The sequence below is a fragment of the Oncorhynchus tshawytscha genome, linkage group LG27 (assembly GCF_018296145.1).
Source record: "Oncorhynchus tshawytscha isolate Ot180627B linkage group LG27, Otsh_v2.0, whole genome shotgun sequence".
Classification (NCBI taxonomy): domain Eukaryota; kingdom Metazoa; phylum Chordata; class Actinopteri; order Salmoniformes; family Salmonidae; genus Oncorhynchus; species Oncorhynchus tshawytscha.
This window is the reverse complement of record NC_056455.1, coordinates 119,323-133,974: the sequence shown is the minus strand read 5'-3', so window position 1 is coordinate 133,974 and position 14,652 is coordinate 119,323. Positions and strand designations below refer to the sequence as shown.

General features: G+C 46.2%; 1 protein-coding gene across 1 annotated transcript in view; it reads left to right on the top strand.

Annotated features, from left to right (window-relative positions):
* Positions 1-14,652, top strand: part of LOC112261264 (delphilin) — a 60,592-nt gene that overhangs the window by 34,301 nt on the left and 11,639 nt on the right. Inside the window, 5 exon segments of the mRNA XM_042307038.1 lie at positions 1,521-1,624; positions 7,908-7,977; positions 8,700-9,023; positions 13,312-13,463; positions 13,808-13,948. Coding sequence (XP_042162972.1) covers positions 1,521-1,624; positions 7,908-7,977; positions 8,700-9,023; positions 13,312-13,463; positions 13,808-13,948 — 791 coding nt within the window.

Sequence of the window (14,652 nt, the reverse complement as noted above, 5' to 3'; positions counted from 1 at the left end):
TTTGTTACGTTTTGCAAGTTTGTGACTTAAACTATGTTTTGCAAATTCGTAACATATAATATAAATTGTAATTCATAGCATGTCATATGAAATGGATGATTAAATTAAAACATACCATACGAAACGTAACATATCATACTAAATTGAGTGTCTTGGATTTACATACAGAATAATACAAAATGCTATGACAAGGTAAAAATCTGTTGTTCTGCCCCTGAACAAGGCAGTTAATCCACTGTTCCTAGGCCGTCATTGTAAATAAGAATTTGTTCTTAACTGAATTGCCTAGTTAAATAAAGGTTCAATTACATGTATTTTTTAAATAAGACCAGGTTGGAAGTAGGGTTAACGTTGTCACACCACTCCATGCCAGTTTTACAGATAGATTTGATGGTAGACTCCACCCCATGTTTTACCAACAGCCCTCCCTACTCCTTCTCGCTGCCCATGGCCAGTGTTATTCCAAAATGCTGCTCATTAGGATATGTCCTGTGTAATCACCTTGACAGCTCATATACAGTAACAGTAAGAGACAGCCCATGGTATTAGATAGGAGATTAGCTGTGCCTCTGATTAGCATAGCCTCCATCACATGTAGGACAGACAGGAACCTACTTGTACAGTCGAGAGCTCTCACTGACCTACTGCCAGGCTCTATCAAGTGGAACTAATTGATACACTATTGTTTATGGTAAACTGCCTTTCAAGGTATAAGGTTTCAAGTCAGTATGGAAAGTAATATTCAATATTGAATTCTCAAGTGATGATAGGTTATTTGATTGATTGTTCATTGGATCATCCACATCACGTTTTCAGTATTCATCTCCTCTTCTGTGCTGTTTCTTGGGTTATGGTATTGATGTATAGAAAGTACTAATGCTAGATGGGGAGAGAGGTTAAAGATCTGTTTTCTTCACCTTTTCTAACTCTCCAGTCTCTTATATCCAGTGCTTTGCAGTGCTGAGCCTACCCTCTTACTCTGTGCCTCTTATTACCATTATTATTATTATTATTACTCTAAAACCCCATTAGAATTTTTCTCATCTGTCCCCATATCACATAACAAGCATAAAGATGATCAAATAATGGATTTTACGGGTCTCCTCTCTGCTTCTTGTTCTGCTTTATGGACCTCTGTTTATATCTTACCATGTTGCCTTGAGTAGTTTCCATGGCAACTGTGATATCTCCATCCCAGTCGTTGATGGTTCTTTCTTTTATTGTTTTATATTTGGTTGCATTCACGTTACATAAGACACAGATGATGTGGGCATAATAATATGAATTGATTGCTAGTTATTGTTGAGAACGCTATTCAAAATGTCCAGTGGTACTTCATAAATACAGTTGAAATCTGTTGATAGCCCATTGATTAAACATTAAACATCATTACACAACAGTGTTAGTAATGTAGTTCCTGAATATTACAACTACATTGTTACAACCATATCTTCTACTACTACAACAATTTATAGAAATATCTGTCAGAAACTAATAAAGCCTTTGTAATGTTTCCTCAGTCTCCGGGCTCCCCCCAGGACAGTGAGGGTTTACAGAGGGAAGAAGAGTTTTGGGTTCACCCTGAGAGGCCATGCTCCTGTCTGCATCGACTCTGTCATCCCAGGTAAGTGATGACGCATTGCGTTACACTTCTCTATGTACTGTTTGTATAGCACTGTATTGTCCTGGAGGAAATGGGAAGAGAGCCTGTGATGCGACTTCTTCTTTTGGATGTTAACAAGGCGACACTCCATCTTAACCCCTCCTCCACATTTACTGGATTGGTTGAACAGTGCAGAAGAGACCCTCTCAAAGCTTTTTTTCTTCTTGTCAAGACCAGTATGTAGGGGATCTAGTTTCAGACCAGTATGTAGGGGATCTAGTTTCAGACCAGTATGTAGGGGATCTAGTTTCAGACCAGTGTGTAGGGGATCTAGTTTCAGACCAGTATGTAGGGGATCTAGTTTCAGACCAGTGTGTAGGGGATCTAGTTTCAGACCAGTATGTAGGGGATCTAGTTTCAGACCAGTATGTAGGGGATCTAGTTTCAGACCAGTGTGTAGGGGATCTAGTTTCAGACCAGTATGTAGGGGATCTAGTTTCAGACCAGTATGTAGGGGATCTAGTTTCAGACCAGTATGTAGGGGATCTAGTTTCAGACCAGTATGTAGGGGATCTAGTTTCAGACCAGTATGTAGGGGATCTAGTTTCAGACCAGTATGTAGGGGATCTAGTTTCAGACCAGTATATAGGGGATCTAGTTTCAGACCAGTGTATAGGGGATCTAGTTTCAGACCAGTGTGTAGGGGATCTAGTTTCAGACCAGTATGTAGGGGATCTAGTTTCAGACCAGTATGTAGGGGATCTAGTTTCAGACCAGTATGTAGGGGATCTAGTTTCAGACCAGTATGTAGGGGATCTAGTTTCAGACCAGTATATAGGGGATCTAGTTTCAGACCCGTACGTAGGGGATCTAATTTCAGACCAGTATGTAGCAGATCTAGTTTCAGACCAGTATATAGGGGGATCTCGTCTCAGACCAGTATATAGGGGATCAAGTTTCAGACCAGTATGTAGGGGATCGAGTTTCAGACCAGTAGGGGGATCTAGTTTCAGACCAGTAGGGGATCTAGTTTCAGACCAGTGTAGGGGATCTAGTTTCAGACCAGTATGTAGGGGGATCTAGTTTCATACCAGTATATAGGGGATCTAGTTTCAGACCAGTATGTAGGGGATCTAGTTTCAGACCAGTACGTAGGGGATCTAGTTTCAGGCATTTATTTTAAGCCTGCTATGTTAGGTTAGTCTTTTGTGATTTTTTTTTTTAAGGGGCCGTCTGAGGTCGATAAGGGGAGTTTCAGGAATTCTAAAAGAGATTGAGATTAGGATGAATACATGGATTGATGTGGATGTTGCTGTGATGGAGAGATGTTCTGTTGTAATTTTACATGCAGAGGTCAGGTTGTACCAGAGTGTTATGATAGGGGGTTTAGTGGAGTGAGTGTGTGTGTGTGTGGGGATGACGCTGTTCACCCACTCCAGATCTGAGCAGAGGCCAGAAGTAAGTTACTCACTGACTCAGTGGGCTAGGCCTTATGAGGACTGCTGCTGTGGGTGGATGAGATGAGATTGTGATGTACAGGCAGGTGTCCACACAGGCATCCATAAGAACCAACTGTCTCATGTCAGAGAGCCTGCGTGGCCCTGTGGTACAGTACACCTACCAAACACGGATAATATTATGCTTCATTGGTTCCCAAAGGGCTACCAGCATAACCCAATACATCAGACCAAACATGGTACATAAAAATAACAGCAGTCAAATACCACATACTGATTTGATTCATGGTGCTAATATAAATGTTATGTTTTGCATATCATATGGGTTATGTGTCTTCTCTCTGATTCTCATCCCCCGTCTCTCTTACTCTCATTCCCCTGTCTCTCTGACTCTCATTCCCCTGTCTCTCTGACTCTCATCCCCCTGTCTCTCTGACTCTCATCCCCCTGTCTCTCTGACTCTCATCCCCCTGTCTCTCTGACTCTCATTCCCCTGTCTCTCTGACTCTCATTCCCCTGTCTCTCTGACTCTCATTCCCCTGTCTCTCTGACTCTCATTCCCTGTCTCTCTGACTCTCATTCCCCTGTCTCTCTGACTCTCATTCCCCTGTCTCTCTGACTCTCATCCCCCTGTCTCTCTGACTCTCATCCCCCTGTCTCTCTGACTCTCATCCCCTGTCTCTCTGACTCTCATCCCCCTGTCTCTCATTCCCCTGTCTCTCTGACTCTCATCCCCCTGTCTCTCTGACTCTCATCCCCCTGTCTCTCTGACTCTCATCCCCCTGTCTCTCTGGCTCTCATCCCCCTGTCTCTCTGGCTCTCATCCCCCTGTCTCTCTGGCTCTCATCTCCCTGTCTCTCTGACTCTCATCCCCCTGTCTCTCTGGCTCTCATCCCCCTGTCTCTCTGGCTCTCATCCCCCTGTCTCTCTGGCTCTCATCCCCCTGTCTCTCTGGCTCTCATCCCCCTGTCTCTCTGGCTCTCATCCCCTGTCTCTCTGACTCTCATCCCCCTGTCTCTCTGACTCTCATCCCCCTGTCTCTCTTTATTTTTTTATTTTTTTATTTATTTAACCTTTATTTAACCAGGTAGGCTAGTTGAGAACAAGTTCTCATTTGCAACTGCGACCTGGCCAAGATAAAGCATAGCAGTGTGAACAGACAACACAGAGTTACACATGGAGTAAACAATTAACAAATGTGCAAAAGGCATGAGGAGGTAGGCGAATAATTACAATTTTGCAGATTAATAACACTGGAGTGATAAATGATCAGATGGTCATGTACAGGTAGAGATATTGGTGTGCAAAAGAGCAGAAAGTAAATAAATAAAAACAGTATGGGGATGAGGTAGGTAAAAATGGGTGGGCTATTTACCGATAGACTATGTACAGCTGCAGCGATCGGTTAACTGTTCAGATAGCAGATGTTTGAAGTTGGTGAGGGAGATAAAAGTCTCCAACTTCAGCGATTTTTGCAATTCGTTCCAGTCACAGGCAGCAGAGAACTGGAACGAAACGCGGCCAAATGAGGTGTTGGCTTTAGGGATGATCAGTGAGATACACCTGCTGGAGCGCGTGCTACGGATGGGTGTTGCCATCGCGACTAGTGAACTGAGATAAGGCGGAGCTTTACCTAGCATGGACTTGTAGATGACCTGGAGCCAGTGGGTCTGGCGACGAATATGTAGCGAGGGCCAGCCGACTAGAGCATACAAGTCGCAGTGGTGGGTGGTATAAGGTGCTTTAGTGACAAAACGGATGGCACTGTGATAAACTGCATCCAGTTTGCTGAGTAGAGTGTTGGAAGCAATTTTGTAGATGACATCGCCGAAGTCGAGGATCGGTAGGATAGTCAGTTTTACTAGGGTAAGTTTGGCGGCGTGAGTGAAGGAGGCTTTGTTGCGGAATAGAAAGCCGACTCTTGACTTGATTTTCGATTGGAGATGTTTGATATGAGTCTGGAAGGAGAGTTTACAGTCTAGCCAGACACCTAGGTACTTATAGATGTCCACATATTCAAGGTCGGAACCATCCAGGGTGGTGATGCTGGTCAGGCGTGCGGGTGCAGGCAGCGAACGGTTGAAAAGCATGCATTTGGTTTTACTAGCGTTTAAGAGCAGTTGGAGGCCACGGAAGGAGTGTTGTATGGCATTGAAGCTCGTTTGGAGGTTAGATAGCACAGTGGACGGGCCGGAAGTATATAGAATGGTGTCGTCTGCGTAGAGGTGGATCAGGGAATCGCCCGCAGCAAGAGCAACATCATTGATATATACAGAGAAAAGAGTCGGCCCGAGGATTGAACCCTGTGGCACCCCCATAGAGACTGCCAGAGGACCGGACAGCATGCCCTCCAATTTGACACACTGAACTCTGTCTGCAAAGTAATTGGTGAACCAGGCAAGGCAGTCATCCGAAAAACCGAGGCTACTGAGTCTGCCGATAAGAATATGGTGATTGACAGAGTCGAAAGCCTTGGCAAGGTCGATGAAGACGGCTGCACAGTACTGTCTTTTATCGATGGCGGTTATGATATCGTTTAGTACCTTGAGCGTGGCTGAGGTGCACCCGTGACCGGCTCGGAAACCAGATTGCACAGCGGAGAAGGTACGGTGGGATTCGAGATGGACAGTGACCTGTTTGTTGACTTGGCTTTCGAAGACCTTAGATAGGCAGGGCAGGATGGATATAGGTCTGTAACAGTTTGGGTCCAGGGTGTCTCCCCCTTTGAAGAGGGGGATGACTGTGGCAGCTTTCCAATCCTTGGGGATCTCAGACGATATGAAAGAGAGGTTGAACAGGCTGGTAATAGGGGTTGCGACAATGGCGGCGGATAGTTTCAGAAATAGAGGGTCCAGATTGTCAAGCCCAGCTGATTTGTACGGGTCCAGGTTTTGCAGCTCTTTCAGAACATCTGCTATCTGGATTTGGGTAAAGGAGAACCTGGAGAGGCTTGGGCGAGTAGCTGCGGGGTCCGGAGCTGTTGGCCGAGGTTGGAGTAGCCAGGCGGAAGGCATGGCCAGCTGTTGAGAAATGCTTGTTGAAGTTTTCGATAATCATGGATTTATCGGTGGTGACCGTGTTACCTAGCCTCAGTGCAGTGGGCAGCTGGGAGGAGGTGCTCTTGTTCTCCATGGACTTCACAGTGTCCCAGAACTTTTTGGAGTTGGAGCTACAGGATGCAAACTTCTGCCTGAAGAAGCTGGCCTTAGCTTTCCTGACTGACTGCGTGTATTGGTTCCTGACTTCCCTGAACAGTTGCATATCGCGGGGACTATTCGATGGTATTGCAGTCCGCCACAGGATATTTTTGTGCTGGTCGAGGGCAGTCAGGTCTGGAGTGAACCAAGGGCTGTATCTGTTCTTAGTTCTGCATTTTTTGAACAGAGCATGCTTATCTAAAATGGTGAGGAAGTTACTTTTAAAGAATGACCAGGCATCCTCAACTGACGGGATGAGGTCAATGTCCTTCCAGGATACCCGGGCCAGGTCGATTAGAAAGGCCTGCTCACAGAAGTGTTTTAGGGAGCGTTTGACAGTGATGAGGGGTGGTCGTTTGACTGCGGCTCCGTAGTGGATACAGGCAATGAGTCAGTGATCGCTGAGATCCTGGTTGAAGACAGCGGAGGTGTATTTGGAGGGCCAGTTGGTCAGGATGACGTCTATGAGGGTGCCCTTGTTTCCAGATTTAGGGTTGTACCTTGTGGGTTCCTTGATGATTTGTGTGAGATTGAGGGCATCTAGCTTAGATTGTAGGACTGCCGAGGTGTTAAGCATATCCCAGTTTAGGTCACCTAACAGAACAAACTCTGAAGCTAGATGGGGGGCGATCAATTCACAAATGGTGTCCAGGGCACAGCTGGGAGCTGAGGGGGGTCGGTAGCAGGCGGCAACAGTGAGAGACTTATTTCTGGAGAGAGTCATTTTCAAAATTAGTAGTTCGAACTGTTTGGGTATGGACCTGGAAAGTATGACATTACTTTGCAGGCTATCTCTGCAGTAAACTGCAACTCCTCCCCCTTTGGCAGTTCTATCTTGACGGAAAATGTTATAGTTGGGTATGGAAATCTCAGAATTTTTGGTGGCCTTCCTGAGCCAGGATTCAGACACGGCAAGGACATCAGGGTTAGCAGAGTGTGCTAAAGCAGTGAGTAAAACAAACTTAGGGAGGAGGCTTCTGATGTTGACATGCATGAAACCAAGGCTTTTTCGATCACAGAAGTCAACAAATGAGGGTGCCTGGGGACATGCAGGGCCTGGGTTTACCTCCACATCACCAGCGGAACAGAGGAGGAGTAGAATGAGGGTGCGGCTAAAGGCTATCAAAACTGGTCGCCTAGAGCGTTGGGGACAGAGAATAAAAGGAGCAGATTTCTGGGCATGGTAGAATATATTCAGGGCATAATGCGCAGACAGGGGTATGGTGGGGTGCGGGTACAGCGGAGGTAAGCCCAGGCACTGGGTAATGATGAAAGAGGTTGTATCTCTGGACAAGCTGGTTGTAATGGGTGAGGTCACCGCATGTGTGGGAGGTGGGACAAAGGAGGTATCAGGGGTATGAAGAGTGGAACTAGGGGCTCCATTGTAAACTAAAACAATGATAACTAACCTGAACAACAGTATACAAGGCATATTGACATTTGAGAGAGACATACAGCGAGGCATACAGTAATCACAGGTGTTGAATTGGGAGAGCTAGCTAAAACAGTAGGCTCTCATCCCCCTGTCTCTCTGGCTCTCATCCCCCTGTCTCTCTGGCTCTCATCCCCCTGTCTCTCTGGCTCTCATCCCCTGTCTCTCTGGCTCTCATCCCCTGTCTATCTGACTCTCATTCCCCTCTGTCTCTTCAGACAGCCCCGCTGAAGACTGTGGTCTCAAACCGGGCGACCGCATCCTTTTCCTCAATGGGCTGGACATGAGGTACATAAACCTGTTATAACTTTACCTTAAGATGCACACAGGACAGTGAGTCAACATGATGAGTTTCAGGTTTTAATGTCACATGCACAAGTACAGTGAAATGCCTTCCTTGCATTAACCCCAACAATGCAGTTATCAATAACAATGTAATACTAAAAATAACAAAGTAGAACAAAAATAAACAATATTTGAAAAAGAAGAAATAAGAAGAACACGATTAAGTAAGTAAGTATACTATATACAGGGTCAGTTCCAGTAGCATATTTACAATGTGCAGGGATACTGCAGTGATAGAGGTAGATATGTATAGGGGTAAGGTGACTAGGAATCAGGATATATGGTAAGTGGACTGGTGTGTGTCTGTGCTCACACAGATGCATGGATGTGTGTGTGTAGAATGGAATTTGAGAAAATGACTGTAGGAAGTCCTTTCACACCCTTTAATGTACTTATTATTCCATTTTATTCTGAACATGAAGTGTAGGAGTGAACACAGCCTGGGTGGAATCATCGCCCATAGCACAATATCACCCACAGTATAAACCTGCAAATACTTCATTATACCACCCTAGTAACCATGTAATACTAGGATTTACATGGTCAGTAGTAGAGCGCACTACTGAATTCTGTAGTTAGTAACTCTCTATACTTTCTGTAGGAGCTGGTCCTATGACAACATCATTGCCGATTGTAGTAGTGAAAGTGACTGTGTGTGTCTTCAGAAACTGTTCCCATGAGAAGGTGGTGTCCATGCTGCAGGGCAGTGGGGCCATGCCCACCCTGGTGGTGGAAGACGGACCCTCTGGTTACTCCCACTCTGACCAGAGTGAACAGGAAGACTCTCCCACAGGCCTTGCCCCTGCCGTGGCCCCCAGGTCCCGCTCCCGCTCCCCGGTCCCCCTCTGCTCCCTGCAGTGGGTGGCTGAGATCCTACCCCCCAGCATCAGGGTCCATGGTCGCACCTTTAGCCAGCAGCTGGATCATCTCCTGACGGTGCAGGAGAGATACACCATCTGCAAGTCCCTGGAGACCTTCTTCCAACAGAGGTGTGTGTGTGTGGGGAGGTCTGTTTTGGAGGATGGAAAAGGAGTGAGAGAGAGAAAGAGGGAGAGAGAGGGAGAGAGAGATAGAGGCCTTTTATCTCTCCAAATGACAGGAAGGATGATATATTTGTTTGAAATGCGTCAAACATCAAGGGTAAATATGACATTCATTTGATGTTTTACCTACCCTAGAGGGGATTTACAGAAACGTCTTTACATAATCTGACAAGTCCCTAACAAATAACACACCTACCCTTCAATAATATGCTTTAATCCTAATATGGTTCATTACATCTCATTACACTACATGTAAATGATATAATTATACACATTATATAATGGTAAACTTGTCTAATCTAAAGCAATGCATGTTCTTTTACAGAGAACAGAATCAGAGTCACCAAGACAAATTCCCTATCAACATTACTGAATAGCAATAAACCTTTTCGAAAGTATGATTTTCTTTTGATACTTTTATTTTAGCATGTTTGAGAAAGTCAACTCGCACACCTGAACGTGCTTGTCACGATCGTCGTAAGGAGCGGACCAAAATGCAGCGTGGTATGTGTTCATGATGATTTTTTAATTAAAGAAAGCACTGAACACTGAATACAAACTATACAAAACAATAAACGAATAATGACCGTGAAGCTATAATGAGAACTGTGCTGACACAAGCAACTAACATAGACAATCACCCAACAAACAAACAGTGAAACCCAGGCTGCCTAAGTAGGATTCTCAATCAGAGACAACTAATGACACCTGCCTCTGATTGAGAACCATACTAGGCCGAAACATAGAAATCCCAAAATCATAGAAAAACAAACATAGACTGCCCACCCCAACTCACGCCCTGACCATACTAAATAATGACAAAACAAAGAGGAAATAAAGGTCAGAGCGTGACAGTACCACCCCCCAAAGGTGCGGACTCCGGCCGCAAAACCTGAACCTATAGGGGAGGGTCTGGGTGGGCGTCTGTCCGCGGTGGCGGCTCTGGCGTGGGACGTGGACCCCACTTCAACACAGTCTGTCTCCGCCTCATTGTCCTGCCTCCGTGGCATCCTAAACTCGCCGCCGACCTCGGACTGGGGACCCTAGAAATGGGTCCCTAATGGACGGGAGATTCCGGCAGCGCCGGGGTGAAGGATGATTCCGGCGGCGCCGGTCAGGCGGGAGACTCCGGCGAGGGACTGAGGGGCTCTGGCGCCTCTGGACTGAGGGGCTCTCGCGCTTCTGGACTGAGGGGCGGAAGCTCTGGCAGCGCTGGACGGAGGAGCTCTGTAGGGATGAGACAGAGAGACAGCCTGGTGCGGGGGGCTGCCGCCGGAGGGCTGGTGCGTGGAGGTGGTACTGGATAGACCGGACCTTGCAGGCGCACTGGAGCTCTTGAGCACCGAGCCTGCCCAACCTTACCTGGTTGAATGCTCCCGGTCGCCCTGCCAGTGCGGCGAGGTGGAATAGCCCGCACTGGGCTATGCAGGCGAACCGGGGACACCATGCGTAAGGCTGGTGCCATGTACGCCGGCCCAAGGAGACGCACTGGAGACCAGATGCGTAGAGCCGGCTTCATGGCGCCTGGCTCGATGCTCAACCTAGCCCGGCCGATACGAGGAGCTGGTATGTACCGCACCGGGCTATGCACCCGCACTGGGGACACCGTGCGCTCCACAGCATAACACGGTGCCTGCCCAGTCTCTCTCGCCCTCCGGTAAGCACAGGAAGTTGGCGCAGGTCTCCTACCTGGCTTCGCCACACTTCCTGTGTGCCCCCCCCCCAAGAAATGTTTGGGGCTGACTCTCGGGCTTCCATCCACGCCGCCGTGCTGCCTCCTCATACCAGCGCCTCTCCGCCTTCGCCACCTCCAGCTCTTCTTTGGGGCGGCGATATTCTCCTAGCTGTGCCCAGGGTCCTTTACCGTCCAACTCGTCTTCCCATGTCCATTCCTCCTCCTCCTTGCGCTGCTCCTGCTGCCGCTGCCTGTCACCACGCCGCTTGGTCCTTGGTTGGTGAGTGATTCTGTCGCGAGGTACTGTCACGTTCTGACCTTTATTTCCTTTGTTTTGTCGTTATTTAGTGTGGTCAGGGCGTGAGTTGGGGTGGGCAGTCTATGTTTGTTTTTCTATGATTTTGGGATTTCTATGTTTCGGCCTAGTATGGTTCTCAATCAGAGGCAGGTGTCATTAGTTGTCTCTGATTGAGAATCCTACTTAGGTAGCCTGGGTTTCACTGTTTGTTTGTTGGGTGATTGTCTATGTTAGTTGCTTGTGTCAGCACAGCTCTCATTATAGCTTCACGGTTGTTATTTGTTTATTGTTTTTGTACAGTTTACTTCGTGTTTTTTGTCATCTATTAAATGATGCATTCACACCACGCTGCGCTTTGGTCCGCTTCTTACGACGATCGTGACAGTAATACCAGGTGCATGGAGAAAACAAGTTTTCTTAATAAGAAAAACAACTCCAGCATACTGGTAGGAGTTGAGTTGTACCTCATAGAATGACTTGTACCTCCCTGTAAAATACCCTTATGAAACGTTCCATTCAGTTCTTGGAAGCATCAAGATTACCAGTGTGCTTCAGTTTTTCTTCTTTTCATTTTAGCATGTTTTAAAATACTTTTATTTTAGCAACAAAACTGACAGATGTTCAGAAGTGTCTAAAATGGCAGCTCTGCCCTTGTACATACAGTGGGGCAAAAAAGTATTTAGTCAGCCACCAATTGTGCAAGTTCTCCCACTTAAAAAGATGAGAGAGGCCTGTAATTTTCATCATAGGTACACTTCAACTATCACAGACAAAATGAGAGAGAAAAAATCCAGAAAATCACATTGTATGATTTTTTTATGAATTTATTTGCAAATTATGGTGGAAAATAAGCAAGCAAGATTTCTGGCTCTCACAGACCTGTAACTTCTTCTTTAAGAGGCTCCTCTGTCCTCCACTCGTTACCTGTATTAATGGCACCTGTTTGAACTTGTTATTAGTATAAAAGACACCTGTCCACAACCTCAAACAGTCACACTCCAAACTCCACTATGGCCAAGACCAAAGAGCTGTCAAAGGACACCAGAAACAAAATTGTAGTCCTGCACCAGGCTGGGAAGACTGAATCTGCAATAGGTAAGCAGCTTCGTTTGAAGAAATCAACTGTGGGAGCAATTATTAGGAAATGGAAGACATACAAGACCACTGATAATCTCCCTCGATCTGGGGCTCCACGCAAGATCTCACCCCGTGGGGTCAAAATGATCACAAGAACGGTGAGCAAAAATCCCAGAACCACACGGGGGGACCTAGTGAATGACCTGCAGAGAGCTGGGACCAAAGTAACAAAGCCTACCATCAGTAACACACTACGCCGCCAGGGACTCAAATCCTGCAGTACCAGACGTGTCCCCCTGCTTAAGCCAGTACATGTCCAGGCCCATCTGAAGTTTGCTAGAGAGCATTTGGATGATCCAGAAGAAGATTGGGAGAATGTCATATGGTCAGATGAAACCAAAATATAACTTTTTGGTAAAAACTCAACTCGTTGTGTTTGGAGGACAAAGAATGTTGAGTTGCATCCAAAGAACACCATACCTACTGTGAAGCATGGGGGTGGAAACATCATGCTTTGGGGCAGTTTTTCTGCAAAGTGACCAGGACGACTGATCCGTGTAAAGGAAAGAATGAATGGGGCCATGTATCGTGAGATTTTGAGTGAAAACCTCCTTCCATCAGCAAGGGCATTGAAGATGAAACGTGGCTGGGTCTTTCAGCATGACAATGATCCCAAACACACCGCCCGGGCAACGAAGGAGTGGCTTCGTAAGAAGCATTTCAAGGTCCTGGAGTGGCCTAGCCAGTCTCCAGATCTCAACCCCATAGAAAATCTTTGGAGGGAGTTGAAAGTCCGTGTTGCCCAGCAACAGCCCCAAAACATCACTGCTCTAGAGGAGATCTGCATGGAGGAATGGGCCAAAATACCAGCAACAGTGTGTGAAAACCCTGTGAAGACTTACAGAAAATGTTTGACCTCTGTCATGGCCAACAAAGGGTATATAACAAAGTATTGAAATAAACTTTTGTTATTGACCAAATACTTATTTTCCACCATCATTTGCAAATAAATTCATTAAAAATCCTACAATGTGATTTTCTGGATTTTTGTTTTCTCATTTTGTCTGTCATAATTTAAGTGTACCTATGATGAAAATTACAGGCCTCTCTCATCTTTTTAAGTGGGAGAACTTGCACAATTGGTGGCTGACTAAATACTTTTTTGCCCCACTGTATATGTTCAGGAACGTGGACACCCTGATTGTTGATGTGTTCCCGGTGTTGGACACTCCAGCCAAGCAGGTGATCTGGCAGTTCATCTACCAGCTGTTGACCTACGAGGAGCAGGAACACTGTCAGAGCAAGATTTCACGCTTCCTTGGTTTTAAGACTGCAGGTGGGTCAGCTAGCCGTTAGCCACATCTCTCTGCCTGCTTGGAATGGGTCTGTTGTGGGTGAACGAGTTGAGTTAGAGGTGGGGTCTTGGTCTGGTTATGCTCTCAATGGTTTAGATTTGCATAATCGTTTGTCTTCTCTTCCAAAGTGGGTGATTGCTTTTCATCTTGAGAGACAAGGCTAAGACAGCTAGATATTACCATGACAAGAACTGACGACTAGAGGATATGTTTATTGTTCAGTGGGTGTTTGGGATATTCTGAGATGTTTCCTTTTGTTATTCTAATTCATTCTAATTCGTCTCTCTCTTTCTCTGTGTGTGTGTGTGTGTGTGTGTGTATGCAGCAGCAACAGAGCCAGAGCCAGGTGCAGGACAGGAGCACCATAGGAGGAGCAGCTCAGTGCGTGTGTCAGGCACCTCCTACAGAGGCACCGTACGGGAGAGGAGCTCTGATGACTGCATCATCAGAACACACCTGGGAATGGGTACTAAAGTGATCAGCTCAAAAACTATTTGTCCTTATCCTTGATTGGAAGGGTTTCCTCTCAACCATTCACTCCTGGACCGATGGTTCACCTGCTGCTGTTAACAGAGAGCATACACTAAATATACAGAACACTAGGAACACCTGCTTTTTCTATGACATAGACTGGCCAGGTGAATCTAGGTGAAAGCTATGATCCCTTATTGATGTCGCAATCAGTGTAGATGGGGAGGAGACAGGTTAAAGAAGGATTTTTAAGCCTTGAGACAATTGAGACATGGATTGTGTATGTGTGCCCATTCAGAGGCTAATGGGCAATACAAAATATTTAAGTGCCTTTGAATGAGGTATGGTAGTATGTGCCGGGCGCACCAGTTTGTGTCAAGAACGGCAACGCTGCTGGGGTTTTCACGTTCAACAGTTTCCCGTGTGTATCAAGAATGGCCCACCACCCAAAGGACATCCAGTCAACTTGACACGACTGTGGGAAACATAGGAGTCAACATGGGCCAGCATTCCCGTGGAACACTTTCAACACCTTGTAACGTCCATACCCAAATTAATTGAGGCTGCTCTGAGGGCAAAGGGGGGTCCCTAATGTTTGGTATACCCAGTGTATATCCAAGCCTAGTATTGCATTTATCCCATCTATACTCTCATAGGGCCAAATCTTAACTTGAGAAATGTATACAGTGACTTGGAATT